This window comes from Ambystoma mexicanum, chromosome 4p (genome assembly GCF_040938575.1).
Source record: "Ambystoma mexicanum isolate Mex_15411 chromosome 4p, UKY_AmexF1_1, whole genome shotgun sequence".
Lineage (NCBI taxonomy): Eukaryota > Metazoa > Chordata > Amphibia > Caudata > Ambystomatidae > Ambystoma > Ambystoma mexicanum.
Window position 1 is genome coordinate 1,104,172,712 of NC_090927.1, and position 21,544 is coordinate 1,104,194,255.

The following is a 21,544-nucleotide window of genomic DNA, read 5'->3' on the forward strand; positions in this document are numbered from 1 at the left end:
CATCTTCCCCACTCTATTTCTTAGTCGTCCCATCCATTCATCATCTATAGTCCCTAGCGAGCATGCACCGTCCACCTCCTCGCTTTCCCCTCCTACTGCCATACTCAACCTATCACTCTCATCCATCTCTCCTCTAACATCACATAGCAAGTCCTCTCTGATCCCTCTCTGCCGCGATACATCACCAATGCTCCCCTCTGCTGCTCCCACCTCTATTATTCGTGTCGGCTCTTCCTCAATTCTGAACAGTATTTCCCCCTTTTTCCATCCTTCCTCAATTTGCCTACTTTCGCTTGACGCTCTAGACGTACGTCCTGATCGTGTAGGAGCGCATGCTGTGCGCTCACATATGTCTTTTATTCTCGAAAGTTCATCCCTGGCTACAGAAAGCCTTGATTCTAAGTCACTCGTTAGCTTTTCTATATCCACTCTCTGTGTGCTTGCCTGGGCACGCTCTCTAGTGCTTTCGTATGGTGGGGGGGCTGTTGGTCTTTGTGGTGTAACAGTTGTGGGGGGAGGCACATAAGTAGGATCACTATATCCTGCTGCGGGGGTTGGTTTGTGCAATATTGGGTACAAACTAATCACCTCTGTAGGTTGTTCTGTATTCAACTGTTCCTTTTCCCCTCTTGGAATCATGAGTGGGTTGTCTGTTGTGGACGGTAGATCGACATTTGGTGCCGGATCTTTGGGTGGGGGTACTTCCTCAAACAGTCTCCAGAGATCTAATATCTCCTTCCTGTTTTGCCACTGTTTTCCCTTATACTTGATGCTAATGCATGTTCGTACCATATCTAGAACGCTTTTGTCAAAAGACCCTCCCTCGGGCCAAATCTGGGGCAATCCCTCCCCTTTTAATTCTGTTACCCATTGATCGTGATATTTATTGATTCGTTCAGCGTATCCCGGTAGGCTCTTACAGATATGTGACAAGGGAGTTTCTGCCCCCATATTCTAGATCACTAGCAACGACCGTGTCCAACTCCTTTACTTTTAGTTAGGTGTAGATATATGTATGTATACCTTTATGGCACAGACAAGAGCGGACGTCTCAGCGATATCACCCAAATTTATTCACTACGCAAATTCTTTCTTACTCACCACAACTCATCTCCTTCCCATTCCCATACAATCTCATGTGGTTTCACTCACAACCAATCAACTACTAGTTATGGCCAACACTCTCTGGCACCCCCTCGCGGTCAACCGTTCATCTCCAATACTCACACGATGCGCACACCCCTCACAATGCTTTCCCACTCACACTTCACTTTTTTCCTCCCTTTCCTCCCTGGCCAGCTGTCCCTGTTTTTCTGCTAAAGTTACTGTGTTCACGTCTGTACGTGCCACTACTTAATCCCCACTCCTACAAATGGTCTCCCTATTTTATAGTTCTTCTACAAGTATATTTATCTTATACCCCTTTCGCTTTCGACCATTGCCCCGTGAAATGAAAAAAAGAAATAGAAAGAGTAGCAACCACTAAAAATATTCTAAGTGTCTCCCTTTGCCAGACACCAATAACTTATTTTTTACTTCTTCATATATTCCCAGTACTAGTTTAGATAGCACTATGCGGCGCCGCCTTCCACCCCCTTTCGGAGCTAGGTTCCCGTCACTTCTACTTCTTCACTTACTTCTTACTCCTAATGGCCATATGCAAAGAAAAGATAAAGAAAGTTTTAAGACCTGTCTTTAGTAGACACCCGTGATTCCCTCCTCTATCTGTCCACGTTCTCCTGTTCACAAGTTCCCCTCCCTCTCCCTTTATGATCGCTCGCACTCGGTACTCACGTGCCCGTCTTGAACCGATAGTCTCCGAAACTGGGTCCGTCCAGGCGGTGTTGCCTTCCTGCTCAACAGTCAGCCCCGGCTCCGGCGAGCGGTACTCAAAGGGGATTTTGCAACCGGGATCCCGTACCCCTTCTAGTTTGAGTGCGCACTTCTAAGCGTACCGGTCGCCGTTGGCGGGTAGCTTCCCGGAGCCGGCTCACCGTGCGTTTCCCTTTTTGACCGGAGATTCTCGTGCCAAAAGGGGGTCGTTAAAAGGAGTTTAGGAAAAATAATTTGGAAATATCACGCTATCGGGGTCACCACTGAGTGGAAGCGCCCCCAAGTTAGCACGATCCTCCCCGCAATGGGAGACAATAATGGACACTCCCGCAATGGGAATAAGGCCAAGACAGAGTGCGGGTGAGCGTAAGTGGGAGTTTATCAAAAGAATGTGGCATGCAAAGAACTCTGCAACCTCCGAGAGCGCTCTGCCTGACAATCGCAAAGGCAGGCGTATTTCTAATACAAAAAACGTCATCAGAACCTACACACTATAGGGGGCACAAGTTAATTGGGATTGGGTGGCGTCGACTAACTATAGGTGTTGCTGCAGCGTGGTTGGTCCGGGTGGGAGGACGTCACTGGTCAGCCTCGTGGGTTGGGTTGGGCCTGGCAGGCCGGCTTGAGGTCATCCGGGCGGTGTTGGTACGCTGGGGCAGCCTGTGACAAAGATGAATACCTTCCCTGACTTGGGTGCCTTAGATCATGCACATCGCAGTTACTTAAAACCCAATATCTAACTTCTACAGTAAATCTTTCAATCAATGAAATACAACACAGGAGGAATGCACCTTGTGAGGGGTCTGGTGGTCATCTATTAGATTTACCGGTGTTCTGACGTCTGGTATTTTAGGTCGAGGGGCTGGGCTCTGGGGCTTGGGCCGGGTGATACATGTTTTACTACTACGTTAGAAGTTACTATGAAGGGGGCTCTGTGTCTTGTCCCATTGTCGGGGGTAGTCTTTGTGCGGGGTCAGACTTCTTGGGGTGGTCTGGGGGATTGTGGGATTTACGAGAGGGTGCTGGTAGATCAGTGGATTCAAACGTAAGTTTATTACCGTGCTGTAAATAACACAGGTGGCGGCCGATGGCCTTGGATGCTGTGTTGGGGCCTCTGACTCTCTGAAGCGGTTCCAGCTTGGTCGGGGGAGGTGGGGGAGCACGGCACAGGCCTTAGCTTTTTTCTACTTGGCAGGCTTCGTAGGGTGGGAGGGAGAATGGCCTTGCATATATTCGCAAAAGGTATTTTCCTCGTGTGTTGCCTAATTTTGAATACAAAACTTTTATATCATTTGTCTTATTTAAACTACTGTACCATACATATATACTTCGAGTTCATTAAACATTTCGTTAATATATTCAGTCTGAGTACCTTTTCGTTACCTAACATTATATTCGCTACAGTGTTTGATTATTTTATGTACACTAGACGTTACATGAGGTAGTCCTAGGTTATGGCCTACAGAGATTGATACTCGCCGCTGCGGGTGATTAAGAAAACATATACGAGTTCAGGTTTCTACATAAAACTGAAAGAACACTTATACAGATAACGGTTATACGTTTCGTCGACATCTTTCTCTGTGGTTATAGCAGCATTAGTCCAGACATGGGGTGACATCATATAAACGTTACATCTTTATGGTTAATTCACAGTTTACAGAATCTGTTTAAAAAGAGGTAGTTCATTAATACCAATACTTGAATTATTTTGTACTTTCTTCAGATAGTGATGCTACAGTTTCTTCCCCGTCGCCCCGGCCTCGCGGACCAGGTCATGCGGGGTGCAGTATTACATTGTGAACGACGAAATGTTACAGTGTTAGCATCTCGGGTTAGCTCATACCCGGCTTTCTCATGGGAACGCGCTCGCAGCGGATCTACCATGGTGCTACGGCGGCAGGGATGCTTGGAAAGCCCTCCAAGGGTGGGGGCCGCGCTACAGTGCGCTGAACTCACGCCATCTTTGCTGGGCAAGATGGCTTCTAGGCCTGTCTAAACTTTAGTGTGTGTGTGTATGATGGATACGTGGGGGCAATGTCATCGGCGGGCGAGGCCTCCTCCACCTGGGCCCGGGTGGCATGAGGGGATGCTCAGCGAGCCATGGTCCTCACCTGGGGAGAATAATGCAGGAGAGGGGGGCCTTCAAGGCCTGTCCTCCCCTACAGGTGTAACAACAACTGGCTGTCGAGGGAGGGGGTCATCGTGAGTTTTCTCTATAGAGATTCACGGTGGCTTCTTTTCGAGGCAGATCGTATCTGCTCTCCAAAAAGAAGTCTCAAGGGCTAAAACCTCGGCGAAGGAGAACCCACTACTCTTCTACATCAGGTGAGGAGGAGGAAGGCACTTTGGGGGAACCCTTCATATCAAGTGAGGAGGAGGACATTGCAGACTCTGTGGTTAATACTGTAGGGCAGTCAGTAATCCTTGAAACAATGGTGGCTGATCATATCCCCGAAGGGGAGGAGAGAGACAGATTTTTAAATCTAGTCAAGGATGGGAAAGATGCAATGTGCAAATCCCTTCAGACAGGTCTCGACACTGCTGACAGCATCAGCAGGTCCATTGTGGCTAGTATATTTATGTACAGATTTGCCTCGTTAAGAAAGTCCGGTTCTGCACCAGAAATGCAATCCAGATGGCTTAACATGCCCTTTGATGGCAAACATTTATTTGGTAAAAAGGCTGACAAGAGCCTGGAGAAATTGCAGACCGCTAAAGCAGCAGCAAAGTTCCTTGGTGCTGCTATTAGACACAAAACCACCCCACCTTGGAGGGGTAGGTCCTTTGATTTTACTCCTCAGATGGAAGGGGGAAGAGGACTGTCAAATCAACGAGGTCAGAAAAGATTTCCCCGTGGTGGATGGGGAATAGGTAATAGAACCGCACAGGCAGTGGCTGCTTTACCATCAGCCACTTCTACAGCTGCTTCAAAACCTCTCTGAGGTCTTAGTTCACAAGATCCTAGTGGGAGGCAGACTCTCACTGCATCTGAAAGAATGGCAGGAAATTACTTACTTTCATGTACCATTTTCATCACAAGTACAGACAGTAGCTGAGGTTTGCCGTTGGCAGTTCTCATGATCAGTTTCGAGTTCTGCCATTTGGACTGACCTCTGCCCGGGGTTTTCATCAAGTTAATGGCGGTGGTGGCAGCGAGTCTCAGGAGAGGGGGGATTCACGTCTATCCCAATCTGGACGATTGGCTGTTCAGGGCCAGTTCCCCCGAACAGGTCCTGAAACATCTCAGCACCACCTGTCACTCACTTCACAGACTGGGCTTCTCCCTCAACTTCAAGAAGTCTCACATGATACTATCTTAAAAGCTCTTATTCATTGGAGTAGTCCTAGATGCATCCCTGGGAAAAGCCTTGCCACCAGAGGTGAGGGCTCAAGACATTCTGCAGATGGTCACCAAATTCAAGAATGCTCAGCGTCTCCCGGCCTTCAACTTTCTGAGGTTGCTTGGCCTCATGGCATCCAGCATTTTTCTGGTGCCAGAGGCTCGCAAGAGAATGAGATCCCTTGAATGGGCCCTCACGACACAGTGGTCCCAATTCTCAGGCTCTGAGCAGAGTCTCACAGGATCTTTGGTGGTGGGCCTGCCAGGAGAACATTCTGAAAGGAGAACGTTTTTTGGCAACCACAGCCAGAGATAACAATAGTGACGGACGCCTCACTCATGGGTGGGGGGAGCCCACGCCAACAATCTTACAATCCGCGGTTGCTGGTCTCCATCAAAGTCCAAACTACACATCAACCCTTTGGAGCTGACGGCAATCAGACTAGCGCTGAAGGCCTTTCTGCCATCTGTACGAGGAAAGAAAGTCCTGATAATGTTAATGTTAAAGGATATTTGTACCGCCCACTATCACCACCAGAGTGGTCCCCTGGCGCTCTGGCAGCTCTGAAAAGGGGAAGGGGGTGATTGGGAATAAGTGCGAAAATTGCAAGAGAGCAGTGTGATGTGCCATTGACAGCCTCAACCCGGTTAACACTGTTCGCTGGGCTTGCAGTGTTTTTGGTCGGTAGCCGTCACGTGTTGTTGTGCAAGTCTATGTGTGGTTTGTTTTGTTGTTTCGGTGTAGTGAAGTTTGTGCAGTTTCTTGTGCTGTAGGGTTGTGGTTGTGTTGAGATTAAAATTTGAGAAGTGTATGTGGAGTGGTGAAGTTGTTAGTGGGTTGGTTATTGGCATCGCTGTCTGGAAGTTTCCACGTTCCTTCTAGGTGTGGCGCGTGAGCATCACTGCATTTCTATCTAGATCCGGCATCAGCCGATATTCAAGCTCCCTTTCATTTATGACGCCCACCAGTATTCACAACTGTGTCTAAATTGGCCCCTGCGCACCTTAGAAGCCTGTCTATATGTGAGGCAGGCAAGTGTTCACGATTCCATCCAAATCTGGCCTTGATAGTATTCCCAATGCACTTCAGACGCAGGATTGGTCAACAAGCGCTCCTCTATCCAGATGTGGCGATGGTCAGTATTTCCAGGGCAGGTAGGAAAGGTCACTAGATAGATTTGGGCTGGGATGCTAAATTTCTGTCTTCATGTGGTTGTCGCTCGTGTCTTATTCAACCTAGCGTCATCTCTGGTTATTGTCAGGGTTTCCTTAGGTTGTTAGATGGAGTTGGGCAAGGATGCTAATTCCTCTCCTCTAGCGATTGCTGCTTGTGTCCTATTCCACCTAGCCTCGTCTCTCTTATTTTTGTAGAAGTTTCCCGTAGTCGGTTCTAGGTGTTGTCTGTGTCATGCTCAATCTGTCAGCCTGTTCTTTGTGTTTCCTGTTTGATTGTTTAGTTGTTTCAGTTTGATTATGGGTTTTTGAAGAGCCAGGTTTTTACCAGTTTTCTGAAATGTAGGTGGTCTTTGGTGTTTGTTTCTTCTTTCGGGATGGTGTTCCAGGTTTTTGCAGCCAGGTGGGAGAAGGAGGAGCCCCCTAGTTTTTTCTTGATGTATGGTTTAGGTTCCAGGCGGATTTCATTGCTTGATCTGAGGAGTCCCGTTGGCTTGTAGATTGTTATTTTGTTTTGTAGGAATTCAGCTCCCTGTCTGTTGATTGCTCTGTGTGTTATGCACATTGTTTTGAAGGTGATGCGATGTTTGACTGGGAGCCAATATAGTGTTTTTAGTGCTGGAGTGATGTGGTCTCTTCAGGATCGTTAGAGGAGGAGTCTGGCTGCTGCATTTTGGATGTGTTGTAGTTTCTTCAGGAGGTATTCTGGCATCCCGAGGTAGAGGCTGTTTGCGTAGTCGATTTTTGACATGATGAGGGCGACAATTGTGAGTGTTTTGTGGGTGAAGGAGAGGAAAGGTAAGATTCTTCTTGTTGTGTGCAGGAGGATGAAGCATTTCTTGATTATTGCATTTATTTGCGGTTTTAAAGTTAGGGGGTTGACCATCATGACGGCCAGGGAATGTAGATGTTGTTCTCTTCGTTTTTGGATATGATCATATCATTTGTCTTTCCTGGGTTGATTTTCAAGTTTTTGGCGTTCATCCAGTTAAAGACTTCTTTAAGACATTCAATTCGGGTTGAGTGATCAGCTTGAGTGTCTTCGATTTTGTAGATGATTTGAGTGTCATCCGCGTAGTTGTAGCATGTAATTTTGTGTTTTTTGAAGATTCTGAGTACTGGAGCCTGGTAGATGTTGGAAGTATAATGGTGATAGTGATGATCCCTGTGGAACTCCACAGTCATTAACTCGTGGAGTAGAGTCGTAGGGTTTTATCCATATGGTTTCTGTTCTGTCTGCTAGGAATTATTTAATCCAGAGTAGTGCCATGTCCATTATACCTAGGTCTTCCAATCTTTTGGTTAGGGTGTCATGATTTACTGTGTCGAAGGCTGGGTAGAGGTCGAGCAGAATCAGAGCTGAGGTTGTGGTGGAGTCTGCGTTTGTTTTTAGGTCGTCCCAGATGGATAGTAGTGCTGAATCTGTTCCTCTTGCGGTTCTGAAACCGACTTGCGCTTGGTCTAGCAAGTGGTGTTTTTCTACATGTTCTTGGGTTAATTTGTATACGTACGTTTCTAGGAGTTTTGCCGGGTAGGGAATGTTTGAAATCGGTCAACACAGTGGCCATGTGCTACCTCAACAAAAAGGAGGTGTAGGGTCACTACCACAGTGCGGAGAGGCAATGCAGCTCTGGTACTGGGCAATCCAAGAAGGAATCTCCCCATTGGCAGTTCACCTAGCAGAGGTGGAGAATACTGCGCTAGATGCTCTGAGCAGGCAGGGCGCAGCCTCCCAATAGTGGGAACTAGCTCTGGAAGTCCTTCTAGAGATCTTCACCCTTTGGGGAACACCCCAAGTGGATGTGGATCACACACTCACACACTCACTCTCACTCTCGGGACTTCCCGGAAGACGTAATAGAAATGTTGCTTTCAGGTAGAAGGCCAGCATCAATGTCCTTGTACCACTGCCGTTGGTCCTTGTACCCCTGCAGGGATAAGAATGTGGATCCTTTTGCATGCAGTACACCTATGGAGTTATCATTCTTATTGCACCTGGTTAACTTGGGGCTCCAGGTTGGTACAATCAAGGGGTATCTTGCAGCTCTCTCTATTTTTAAGAACTCCTCTGAAGAGGTACCCTTCTTCAAGATTCCCCTTGTGATACAATTCTTAAAAGGACTGACAAATACATTTCCTCCAGGCCCATTTCAAGTCCCAACTTTGGACCTCAACCTTGTATTTGATTTCTAATGTGTGCTCCTTTTGAGCCTATCCATACCCGTTCTTTAAGGTTATTAACCTCAAAGACCATCATTTTAGTGGCCATTACATCTGCCTAAACAGTGAGCGAACTTCAGGCCTTGTCCCGCAAGCCTCCTTATACAAGGTGAACACTGCTTTGGGAGTCTATCAAAAGATGAGGAATACGTGAGAGGACATAACACAATCCATTCGAAGAACAAGTTACTTACCCATGGTAACGTTCTTTCGACTGCATGCTCCTCCCGCGTATTCCTCATCGTCCCTCCCAAACTGCCCCACAGCAGAATTTTCCATGTGATTGCAGTCTTCACTCTTTCAGAAGAAGTAACTGTCGGATGTAGGATATCCTATAAATGCTTGTAAAACGGAACTGAAGCCAACGGTCGCTGCGCTCGCTTTATACCACCAATGGCGTCGACATCGAGACGGAGGCCTCCGAGGGACATCAAGTCGACCGACATCGATGTGCAGTGTCCTCTGCTGGAAAAAGGTTTCTGAAGCAGCTGAAGCTGGATATGGAAATATCATAAAATGAGGAATACGTGGGAGGAACATCCAGTCGAAAGAACGATACCATAGTTAAGTAACTTGTTCTTTTTGCACTAGGCCAATGTTTGCCCTGGTGTTTATAACATGCCAGAGTGCACTTGCACAAAAGCTGCCTAACCTGCCCACATATCAACATTTTGGACACAATCAAGATACCCCACATGGGGCAGGACTACAAGATTATGGGTAATTTTCCATGTGCATCCAGCAATATTATAATTTTGGTTATGTTTTGTTTGTTTATTTGTTATGTGCATGAAATGACCCGGGCGTGGTTACTATGATGGGGAATCCAGTCAACCTTTACATAAACACATGAACCTCCATTGTCAGCGTGTTAATCTAATGGCGCTGAAAACGAGCGGAAAGTGGCAAATCTTTTGCTGGAGGTGACACTCCAACTTTCCAATCCGACTTGTGATTGCGCCAAGCCTTAGATGTGGTGGTAATAGCGTTACTGCCACATTTAAGGGCTACAGCCCAACTTGTGATGAGGCCCTTTGTTATCCTAATTAGCACATGTCAGGGGCATGGGGAGTGGCCTCCTTTCAGCCAATCAGGAGGCCCAGAGCAGGGGTTTTATGACAAGGTAAAACCCTTGCTCCAATCCTCCTCAGAGTTGGATGCCACCATCTTCACATTCCAGCTCGGAGGTAAGTGTGCCCCGTGCTGCCCTGCGTCTCCTTCTCTCCACCAACCATCCCCCTTTTCCACATATTTAACTCCCCTAGACCCCACTTACCTGGCTCTCCCATGTCCCTCACCAACACCGAGAACACTAGCGCATCCCAGACGCGGCAGTCTGCCATGGAAAGGGAGAATGGACTATGTGCAATTCCCTTCTCTCTGATCCATGGCGGCCATCTTGTTTTGTAGGTTTTTTTTCAAGTTGAGAAACAGCAAACATGTTGTTTCTTAACCTAAAATAAATACCATTAGGATCCTGGTACAACATGCCAGGATACTAATTGCAATAAACCCTTCTAGGCGGGGGCATTATCGGAGCAGGTAACGCCCCAGGCTAAAGTTAAAGCACACGCTTTGCTATGTCTTCTAACTGGCCCTGGGAATTACCTGGCCCAGTAATGCCCCTGCCCGTCAGGGTTTATTGCTTAATTAAGATATCAGCTCATTGTTTTCTGCCCCTAAAATGTCTAGAGTATAGTCACCAAGAATTTTAAACTCGACCTTTATCATATCCTGTAATAAATATTCAGAAAATAATATAATCGTGTTTACCTTTTATTGCCTCACAATATAATATTTAGAGTTTTAGACAATGTGAGAAAAGTGTATTCTATTTGAAGAAATAACAGATAGACAGTTGTGCCTTTCAAAAGCACTTTTGTCAAGTACACTGACGAAACAGTGTTGGTTTTCAGAGACGGTCATTATCCTCCTTTACAGTATCTTGGTTGCTGCTCCCTAGTATTCCCTCTGCACAATTCCTTCACCCCTTTTTCAATGCCCCACCACACATTTTAAAGCCCACTGCTATAGGGGTGTATTGAAAATGTTCTTGTAATGTACTTGTTTGAGGGTATCTAAAAAGATATACCTTTATGACTTTGTATATTATTTGCAACAGACTTATCCTTAAAGTCGTTAAAATCTTGCTTTTTTTTGCTTTGTATACCTATTTTGCTTGCATGGTTATCTACAATACGTTTTTCAGTATACGGCTGAACATTGGTTGTGACCATTACCTTGATGACAATCAACTCCTAATGGTCTGTATAAGGATGGGAGTGTGATGTTGGTGACATGCTGCAGCAAGGGCAGGAGGGTCATGTGCCTCACATAAATGTATGATGAACTGAGGGCTACTGGACCATTGAGTAACCAGGAGGAATTTACTCAACGTATAATTTCAGGAAAAGGTACCATAGCATAAATTGAATGTACGGATGAGTCAACATATTACATGCATAGGTTCCTTTTCAGGACCACAGAACTTATTTAAGGGAATGCTCATGCTGATGTTTGGTTTTGAGGTAAGGTGTATGAGTACCACCAGCTTTCAGCTTCAGTAGTGTATGGCAGCAATTCAGGAGTGAATGATCAACTGGCTGAAACTAGGATATAATCACATTGGTAGCGCTTCAACATTTAGTTTCCTCAACCTTGGCTGGCCCTAAAACATGTAACTGAATGAAAAACGCGGAGGCTCATCTTAACGCAGCCCTTTCATTGGCTTCCTAAATCTCATCTTCGGATCTTCCTGTTTATTGTAATCGCATATACTCACATGTAAACTTCTACTGTTGCCCCCACCACCAAAAGAACAGTTTTCACAATGACCAATTTAATTTGCGCTCCACCATGGCAATGATGTTTAGTTCAATATCGTTTTCTGGCATATTCATAGGTTTCTCCTGGTATAAAATCCCATAGCTCCACAAATGACAGGGGTTTCAGGTCAAGATCCTTCTTGCCGCCACCTCCTTTCACAAGCTTCTCATCATTAACAGGGTTCACTTTCAGCACACTCTCGATGAGTTAATGCCTGCAGAGGAATTCTGCCTTGTTTGTGAGAAGCACTCATTTTCTATGCCCCAGGCAGAAACCTTTTTGGTTTCATCCAATTTTTATAATTTTGTTTTCTCACGCCTAGCGATACAGATTTAAATGTTCATCAACACTGCCATATGAGATGTCATACCGTTGACTATCACAAGGACTGCTGTTACAATATCCATATCCCGCTGCAAACACAGTGAAGAGCGCAGCAGGTTACAAGAACAACCCAAATAAAAATGGTATTGATGTCATTGGAGATCTCATCAAGGGTGCCATCTGTGAGTCATGTGTGAAGTCATGAGCAGTGCACTATGGTATGTAGCTACCTTAAATAGGAACTTGATGCAGCCCATGTACATGGTGCAAGCTACTGTTAAAAAAGATATGTATTCAAATTTGACATAGTATAATCATTAGTAATATTTTCAGCATTCTCAAATTTGGATGTAGCAATATAACATTTCTGAACTATAAAACATCACAACTGCAGTACCATCTATATCTCCATATCTATCTCGTATTTGGATTCATGGTACAAACTACCTGATGTAACAAGCATTGTTACCAGCATTTTGCAGAGGAGACTCTTGAGGGCATTTGAATGTTCACAATTTGTGCAAGTCCCACTCATCTGCATTAAACACAAACTTCAGCTGTGTTTTGTATGTGTGTGGTACACCCAGTGCATGCTCTCTCGCTGGGCACTGGGTGCATCACTCAGATACATGAAAAATGACCCTTAGCCTTTAGCTCTGGACTCTGTCTAGACTATGTTTACTGAACACACATGACACTGCTTAGGTTAGTTTGTATTGTTCCAATCAGACACACCAAACACAGCCCACACAGCTGCAAGCCATATTCGGTGCATCTGTGTGGTGCGCAGTATTCAACATCTTCAAGCTACCACTCTTATGTTTTATGCAGAGGGAAGAGACATCTATACCATTAAGATACACCAAACATCATGTAGGAGTATGATAAACAGAGAGCGCGTGTGTCGGTGTAGTGCATGCTATGCATGTGTGTCCAAATCCTACTGGGGAAGAGAACGCAGGTGCTGCAAAGAGAAGGGCATTGAACGACCTCATGGGTTGAAGTTGGCAGCAATGGCGTTCCTGCTGGGAAACTGGGACCTAATGGCGGTGGGGAGACCCAGGCCCCGATGGGTTTAGGATACCACTATAACCCTAACAGGCAGGAGAAGCAACACATACCCATTTGTATCAGCAATGGAGCACCAGGAATCTAAGAAAGAAGAGAGCAAGTGATACTGACATGTAACAAGTGCTTCACATACCTGTAACATGTGAATGTGAAGTGTGAATCATTCAAACTTGTCAACTCTACAAAGACACTAACATATGCCATTCATTAAACACGATTTTCTCTATTTAAATGATTTTGAAATATTGAACCATTTCAATTTGGCTTGCCAATTTGAAAATCGTACAGGAGCAACTATTTCTAGCAGTGATACTTACTGGAGAGGAATGATTTCAGGTAACCAACCGGTGAGTGAATGCAGAACTGTAAATCGGCCTCTTTCTCTTTTTCCTGAAGAATGCAGACTGAAAAAAAGAAAACAGAACATGAAACATGCATACCCCAAGACATTTACATTTTAACCCAAAAAATAGATAACACTTTTTTTTAAAATATAAGTTGTAAGTAAATATAGGAAGTGTGACGAATCTAGGGCATTTGTCCCTTCTTTCATGGGGTGCAGCCACCCCCTTTGGGGCTAGGGAGGTGAGCCTGCTCAGCAAAACCCTCCCTAGGGGTTTGGGAAAGCAGGACCTCACTGGGAGTGAATCCCCTTGAGGGGACAAGGACTCCCATTTCTATCAGGAACTTCCTGTAACAAGTACCTTGTGTGCTTATATAGGAGCAAACAAGACTGATGGTGGCATATCCGTTGACTGGAATCCAAAACATACTGACATTGCTACCTTATCGTTTGCTCAAGGTAATGCTGGAATCCCCATGAACTCCACAGCTGATGGAGACAACATGCCCCTTGGAAGCTGCAGTGAGATTAAAGAGACAACAAACCTTGAATGGCGAGCAAGAAATCCTATGCAGAGGCAAACCTCCGATGTGTGAACATCCTGGAGGGACACACTGCCGAGCTAGCAGTGGCATGGAGAGACAGACGCGGAAGAGAGACGCTGCCAAATCGGCATAGAGGAGAGATGCACAAGAGAGGCAGAAAGACACTCTTATCCGGTGGTACGACCACACTGCAGACGTGGTGGGCTCGGGGATTGCGAACAAGCACCAAGGCCAAAGAGCGACAGAGATGCGAGCTGTTCATTCTCAATCAAAGAAACGCAGATAAGGAAAGCACCAAAACGAGCACAGTAATATGGGTCAGTCACACCATGAGAGAGAGAATATCAAGGTGGTTTACGGAAGCCCTAGAAACCCGAATATTGTACATAGGCAGACACCAAAGAGACAGCCCCATGAGCTAAGGAAGCCACAGGCCAGAGGGGTCTGGAGAACCCTATTGAGACAAGTGAAACCTTGCAACCTATGGGACTAGGAGGGCCCTAATTCACCAAACCAACGACTACAGCACAAAAGGAGAAACAGAAGCAGGTGGTCTAAACCCATCACAAGTCAACAAAACCCAGACAGAATATCAAGGAGGGTTACAAGAGCCACAGAAACCTGAGCATTGTACACTGGCAGACACCAAAGAGACAACCCTCACATCTAAAGAAGGCAGAGAGTCAGAGGGGTCTAAAGAATCCTATCTAGACGAGGGAAACTTTGCAACCTATAAACCAGAGGGGACCTGGAGGGTCCAATCAGTCAAACCAAGAAACGGAGACAAAGGAAACTTTAAGACCTCCTTTGTATAAAATTAGAAGAAAGAAAGTGATCCAACCTATGGACACAGATTACGGAATAGTCCCCCCCCCACTTAAGGAAATGTAGTCATTATATTTCTTTAAAGACTTGAATCTTTCATTGAGGAGCCTAAAGAAAGAATTTGGGAACTTTTTTGGGGATAAACTGCTAAGAACAAACAATGGGAGTGTGATACAGAATCAGATAGAACCCCTGAGACCCCAAGTGGGACTGGGCTTAAGTAGTGTGAGTAGAGGGCATAATACCCTGGCTTGTTTTTTTTTAGGTTTTCTTAAAGTGGTATGGCCAGTTAGCTAATAGGTTTCGAGGGAGAACTCATTTTGCTATGACTGTAGATGAGCACCTTTAGTTCAGTTGATAGGAAGGGAAATCCATCTAAGCAATAGGGTTATATAGATATTTCTCTTTTAAATTTGAATAAAACCATTGAAAGTATGCCCTTGGGTCTGAGTCCTTTTTCTGTTTTGCCACAGAAGCCTGATGAAAACCTTCAAATAAGTCATGTTGTAAGCTCAATTTGAGGTATCAATTTGTTGTTTTCTGTGGACCAAAGTTTTATTTCTCTCTATGCTCTTTAAGTTTTCTGCCAACATATAGCCCAAACATGGATTAAGTCTACCTTTACATGCCAAATTCAGATTGTATAATCTAACTAAAATAAAAGAACCAGAAGGCATCCATCAAGTCCAGTAACCAATTGCAATGATCCTTGAAATAGGGTACCTTAAATTATCTGAAGTGCCAGACTTCTTTCTTAGTGAAGGCGAGATGTTACATCTAGCTCGTATAATTTCACTGCCCAGGTCAAATAAATCATCGGAATAAAGGACAAGTCTCAATTTGGTGCACAAATTAATTGTATAGTGGTAGAGGAGCTAAACCTTAAGGTGGACAGAACCGTAAGTGGAATCTGCCAGTAATCACCCACATTATTTCATGATCTCCTGTGCCTTCCCCATGGATGTGTCATTGCAGCAGGATCAAAATCAGCAGAAAATCTACTCCCATCCAAGCCTTGATCCTAAAGAGAAGCAAGTAAGATCGAGGGAGAGGGTCTCATCTAGACGTCAAAACCCATGAAAAGTTGAAATCTATTAAAATGACAATTCTCAGAATTCTATACAGCGTATGCAACATAGGTTTGCTAAGCCTGATTTCAGTCTATAGGGACATGGAAGGTATCCTCTTCTAATTTGTGTGACTCAGGCAGAAACCTAAAATCTCCATGGACACTTTAAAGATTCCGTAAGAAAAGTAGGTATTGTTTTCCCAGAGCTAAGAGAATAGAACCAGGTGTGGTTATGACAGCAATGAAGTACTCAATAGACCCCTGGGTGGATTGAGATAGAACAGCAGCCATTAGGACAAACACTCTTCTGTGCAAACATGAAATTCATCACACCCGCTCTTAATACCGTTAGGTTCACTAGGTTTAAGTTAGGTCCACATGTGAAAAACTGGGTGCGACTACCTTTTAAACCCTTTTGCTCCACTCTGGGACAATGGCAAGAACAGCCTAGGAGGGAAACCTTTTCAGGGAGCGATGGTTCGAGACCATGACTGTCTGTATAGGTGACAAATGGAGAGAAGGATTGATGAAACCTTTTCAATGAGAATGCCAATCACTACAACCTCAACAAGAGTGAAAATAAGGATCCATCTACAGCTATGCGATATCCTGAGACAGACACCCTGAACCCGTCCAAAGTCTGGAGGTTACACCACAACATCGAAAACAGCAGCAATGCACGCACATATAGTGAATGACAATTTGTACTTTTCGGAAAAGGCTTGCAATGATTGAGAGACCGGCCATTAACCTGTCATCAGAACAAAAGGTACACCCTGTTGATGAGTGTCAGCCATATGAGCATGAACCATGAATCAATTTACCCAATCCAAACATAGTGCATAACTACTAGCCATCAGTGAAAATGCATAAACCTAGACTGACTGACTATGACAAATGTTGATGTATCAAGGAACTGGAGATGGTTAAAACACATGTTGATTAATTGATTGCCCCTCTCATTGCCAAGCAATGGGAAGGGAGGGAAGTAGCAAAGATAATACATCTAGTGCTGGGGCACCCACTAGAACCGGACCCTATGATCATAATCTTCAACGGCTTAATCCAAAAAAAGAAACCTATCCAGTGAAGAGGACAGCTTGTGGTTTAAAAAAGGGATGATGACATGCAAAACAATGACCTTCTCTGAACCTGTAACGTTGGACAGAACGGATGGTGGAACTCGGACAGATACAAAGAATCCAGTTCGAGATATAGGGCTGCAAAGAGAATTTCCAAAAGATCCAGGGCCGCTTCCTGGGTCCCAGATGAGACTGCTACACCATGTGGCAAGAGAAGTAGTATTGGGCTCACATTTGGGTGGGGGAGGTGGCAGCTTTAATCATACCCTTTCTGCTGTGAACCATCGGAGGTGATGATGAAGACAGCTTCGTGAGTAAACATTATTTGTTCTCTGATAGCACCCTCACATAGTCTAATTTCTACTGGGTATTGTTGCTATGAAACTTTCCTTCTACTTCAGTAACTTCAGGCTTTTTTATGTGATTACACTATGGATACCTTTCTAAAAGATTGAAAAATAATTACTTCAGGCTTGGGGAGGGGCATGGGAGAAGAGGCGGGGAAGCAATAACTCTGGTTCTGGGGAAAGTTAAATTAGAATCTTGACTATGGCTAATGACATACTACTTACATTGTTCTATTTTGTTTAATTTGCACACTGTGTAACATTTTGGTTAAAAAAAACAAATATAAAGTGTGAAGAAAAGAAAGAACCACCCCACTATGATATTAAAAAAAGGAAGTACAAGCATAATACCATATCAATAGAGAACTGTTTGCTAGACTTCCCTCGCACACTTTCTCTGAGAAGATGTCACAACACCAGGACCAGCCTGCTGACAGTAGGATAAAGCAAAGATGAACTACAGGGGTTTGAAGCGGCGTCAGAGCAACAGGGAGAGAGACAGAACAGCACCTGAAGCCCAGCTTGCAGAAAGAATATTCCACTAGAGAATTCAAGATGGGGCTGGTCAACTTAAAAGACCATCTCCCAGAGCTCAAGACTATAGGGCATCCCAGAGTTGTGCATGCTCAGATGGATCACCAGACTGCATCAGCCAATCAAGATAAAGTCACTCACCCCCAAGCCTTACATAAGAACCAGCTACCAGCACAGCAATGAGATTTGGAATTTGTAGGCAGAGAAAAAGTTGACGGTGAGAGCAGACGGAGTAGGAGGAAGGACACTAGGGAGAGATGATCAGAGGGCAGGAGAGAAGACTGGAGGTGGTACGGAGGGAGACCGTGGTACGGAGGGAGACCAGCAAAGTTGAGAAGAAGGGTTAAAGGAGTGGTGAAGAGGAGAGTTGGAAGAACAGCAAAGCATAGGAGGGGAGTGACTGGAGGATAGGGGAGGAGGAAAAACAGGTGGAGGGAAAAGGAAGGTAAGAAGAGCGAAGAGGAGGTTGGTGAAGATACCTGAAGAGGAGAGATGGATACGCAGGACCCCAAGACCCAGGCATCTCTCTAGAAGGCAGAAAGAGAGAAGAAGAATGAAGAAGAATTAGTGAACTACTTGTAACTGTAGTTTTCCATCATTGGTATGTCTCATATATTCACATGCTTAAATATTCCCCGTTATCAGGCTGAGAATCTCCCGGTATGTGAGATAAATGTCATTGCAATACATTGCGTAAAACCTACAGAGAGAAAGCTCCCTTTTGTAGTCTCTCCAACTTATTTTCGCTCCTTTATGCCTAAACCAATTATATGAAAAGAGAGTTAGCTAAATCTAGATCAGCCATCATCAGATTCCAACCTATAGTTGTGTGATTGCTGTCTCTGTGTATCGCTCTGTGCAGTTTGAGGGGTCAGCAATGCGAGGGGAACATCTGTTTGATGATTGTTCAAAACATGCAATTTTATTAAAGTATAAATGATATTAAATGCCTCACTATCCCTACTCTGATGATGATTTCCCTGCCTAACATACCTAAGGGGAAACACTCTAACACAGGATGTCTGGCCCTCACACCTAAACATCAAATACACAAAGCAAATATATGGCAATATAATTAAAATCAACACTAATATTCACGGTTTCATGATAACCTTTTAGTAATGTGGGTGAAATCCCTTCCCCACGATTCAAGGTCAATTCAACTCCAATGTCCATAAAAAGAAAAAAAGGAAATCCACTTAGGTAGCAAAGTCCCAATTCAGTTCTTGAAAGTTCAATGTCAAGATAAGATTTTGTAAACCAAACGTTCCCACAATAACAACACTCTTCTTCTTGGTGAAATAAAGACTTTCCACTTCCAAGGATAGCATCAATGTTATTCCCAGCCACAATGCTTTGCCACCACCTCCAGTTATCCAAGAAGATACTGTCTACAGTTCAACAGAAATACAACTTCTAGACATGTCAGTGAAACACAAGTTTTGGTTAACAGTTATGATGTCCTTTTCAAGATTAGGATTCACAATAGATATATCTGTCAGGATGACTTCACAGTGCTACTGCTTCTACCTCAACAACTTAACTAATACCAGTGTTTACCATGAGGACAATCTCCTTTGCCTCATAGCATTCCACTTTACTTGTACCACTGAAGTCCTACATCCACTGACAACCAGATATACTGCCACAGCTTCAGTAGTATGTGATTCAAGATAGGTTTTGACAAGAGTCACTTTAACGTACTTCAACACTTTCAAATAGGCAAAGCACTCTTCCTCTGAATATCTCTCTTAAAAAAAAGGGGCAGCCTCCTGGCCTCTCTTGTCGGTCTGCCACAATAACTTGTGCTTGCCTCTGGGACCCACGTGTATTTCTCTCCCAGTCTCTGGCAACATAGATTGTGTCAACATCAAATGATGTTTAAAAGCAGCAAGTTTCCCATCCTCCACTTTGCCTTCACCTCTCTGCCAACTGTTAGCCAAAACAATTACCCAGAAGCCTTAGTGCCACTCTCTTAGCTTCAGGTAATGCTTGCACACTTTTGTCTTAGGCAAGGGTGAACTTATATTGGGCTCACAGTATTGGTTAGATTGATTTCTGGCAATGAGAAAGGCTGCTTTCAATCTTAATAGGGGAATTCTCCTGGCTTGGGTAATGCTTACTCTCTCTCTCCAACTGCAGATACAAATATTCAACCACTTAACTCCTTTTATAAGTAATGATGGTTTGTGTGAATAAACGGGTTGAGGTCAACTTTCCTTTGAAAAACTAAATTAGGCACACGCAATCACGTCTTCGTGAGTTTTACCAAGGTTAAATGTTCAACAATGTCTTTCGTAGCGTTTGTTCTGCGTAATGAGACACACGTAACCACTTCTTCCTAAAGTTTGAGAGCTTTAAGGGTTTAACAATGGTCTTTTGCAGCGATTGCTCTTCACGCGAGTTAAAGAAGAATTAACTATCACACGCAAGTGCTACTCAACAAACAACTCCAACTCACTCCTGCTTTTACGTGAGTGAATATTAAGCTGGAAAGTGTTACCGTTAGTACTTGCGCAAGGAATCAGAATGCCAGGTTTGACTCACCGGCTTCTGGGATCCTCTTTCAACGTGTTGCACAACCTCTACTGCTTCTGGCTTAACTTGGGACCCACACCCTTTTTTCATTGAAGGTGTCTCCGGTCCTGACACTGAATTAAGGAGTCCCTCTTGTTCCCGAGACCCACGGCTTGACAACAGCTCCTTGCCTCGGTCTCTGACACGTTTCTTGCACGGCAACCTCTGCAATTAGGTTCACATGGGTAAAGGCAGCCTTCCTGCATGCCTTCCGCTGCACAGCCTCTCCTCCTCACAGTTTGGGGAACATCGACTCTCAGAACAAGTTGGTGAAATCTGCTGCATCCACGTTCTGACGTCCCTCTGGTTCTCCCACTTCTGCTTGGATTGCCAACACCATGCCCTCTTCTTTCTGCCTCTGCTACTTTTGCATGCACTCCAGTCACAGTTCCAACTCCTCCTAATTGACTGCACCAGAGGGGGCCTTTTATGCCTCTCAAGTTCCTTCAGATGTTGGCTGTTAGGCTTAATTGCCTGACTACTGCTACAGCATAACTCTTCAGTCCTCTTCCTCGTCCCAGTACCTATGGGTTTATGGAACTTGTAGTCCTTTACAACAAAGTTATTTCTTTTAATTAACTTCTTGATTTCAAGGGTACATTTATTTCCCTTATAAATATTTCAAGATGACCCATTAGAACCCGTTATTAAAGAGGAAGACAATTGACTTAAGGCAATATGTCTAGATTCCTTTACATTATACCTTTGGGAGTACGGAGGATTTTTTATCCTGAATTACCTTGAAGGATCTTTCTGTTATTAAGGTTTGTGCAGATTTTATATGTGGTTCAGATACATCATAATTGCAATAAGCCATTACCTGTTTTGGCAAAAGGTTTTCCCTTTTAAAAGGACAAATACTGTGTCTCATCCCACGTGATCTCGTCGCGACCCTGGGCCTTGTCTCCTCCAAGGGGATCCTGCGGCCATACACCACCCCCAAGGTCAGGATCAGGAAGCATCTGCCTTTCCCTGGCCACCTTCGAGAAGACTTTAGGCAGGGGCTCAGTTAGGGATCTGTAGGATTATTCACAGCAGCCTCACAAGAGAGGCAGATTGAATGTGAATCTATGAAAGATACCAATGCTGGAGAATTGTCGAATTGAAATGTTCTCTCAAGAGAAACTTTCTGAATGTGCTGAGCGTGCAGAAAAAGGAGCTGGGGTATAGGGGAGTAGTGACAAAGTATATATACGGCTGGAGTCACATCCAGAGCCGACTAAGGGTGCAGTGAAGTCACGAGTAGTCGACGGTCGATGTCGAATCGTGCTACGAGTCCCTGTCGAATAAGTTTCCGAGCAGCTGACTCTGGCATGGATATCTATCTGAAGAGGGATCAGCGGGAGAATGCAAGCCATTGAACTACAGTAACACCTAAGTAATGAATTCTTCCCAAGCATTGAATCTTTCATGAATTCACATGCTTGAATTG

General features: G+C 44.6%; 1 protein-coding gene across 2 annotated transcripts in view; it reads right to left on the reverse strand.

Moving 5' to 3' along the window:
• Window positions 1-21,544, reverse strand: part of ADGB (androglobin) — a 2,161,023-nt gene that overhangs the window by 1,784,995 nt on the left and 354,484 nt on the right. Inside the window, exons 7-8 of one of the 2 annotated variants that reach the window (XM_069606692.1) lie at window positions 18,015-18,062; window positions 13,108-13,194 (exon numbers count right to left, since the gene is read on the reverse strand). In XM_069606692.1, the coding sequence (XP_069462793.1) occupies window positions 13,108-13,194; window positions 18,015-18,062 (135 nt within the window). The remainder of the gene's footprint in view (window positions 1-13,107; window positions 13,195-18,014; window positions 18,063-21,544) is intronic. The other variant, XM_069606693.1, reaches the window with a different exon arrangement.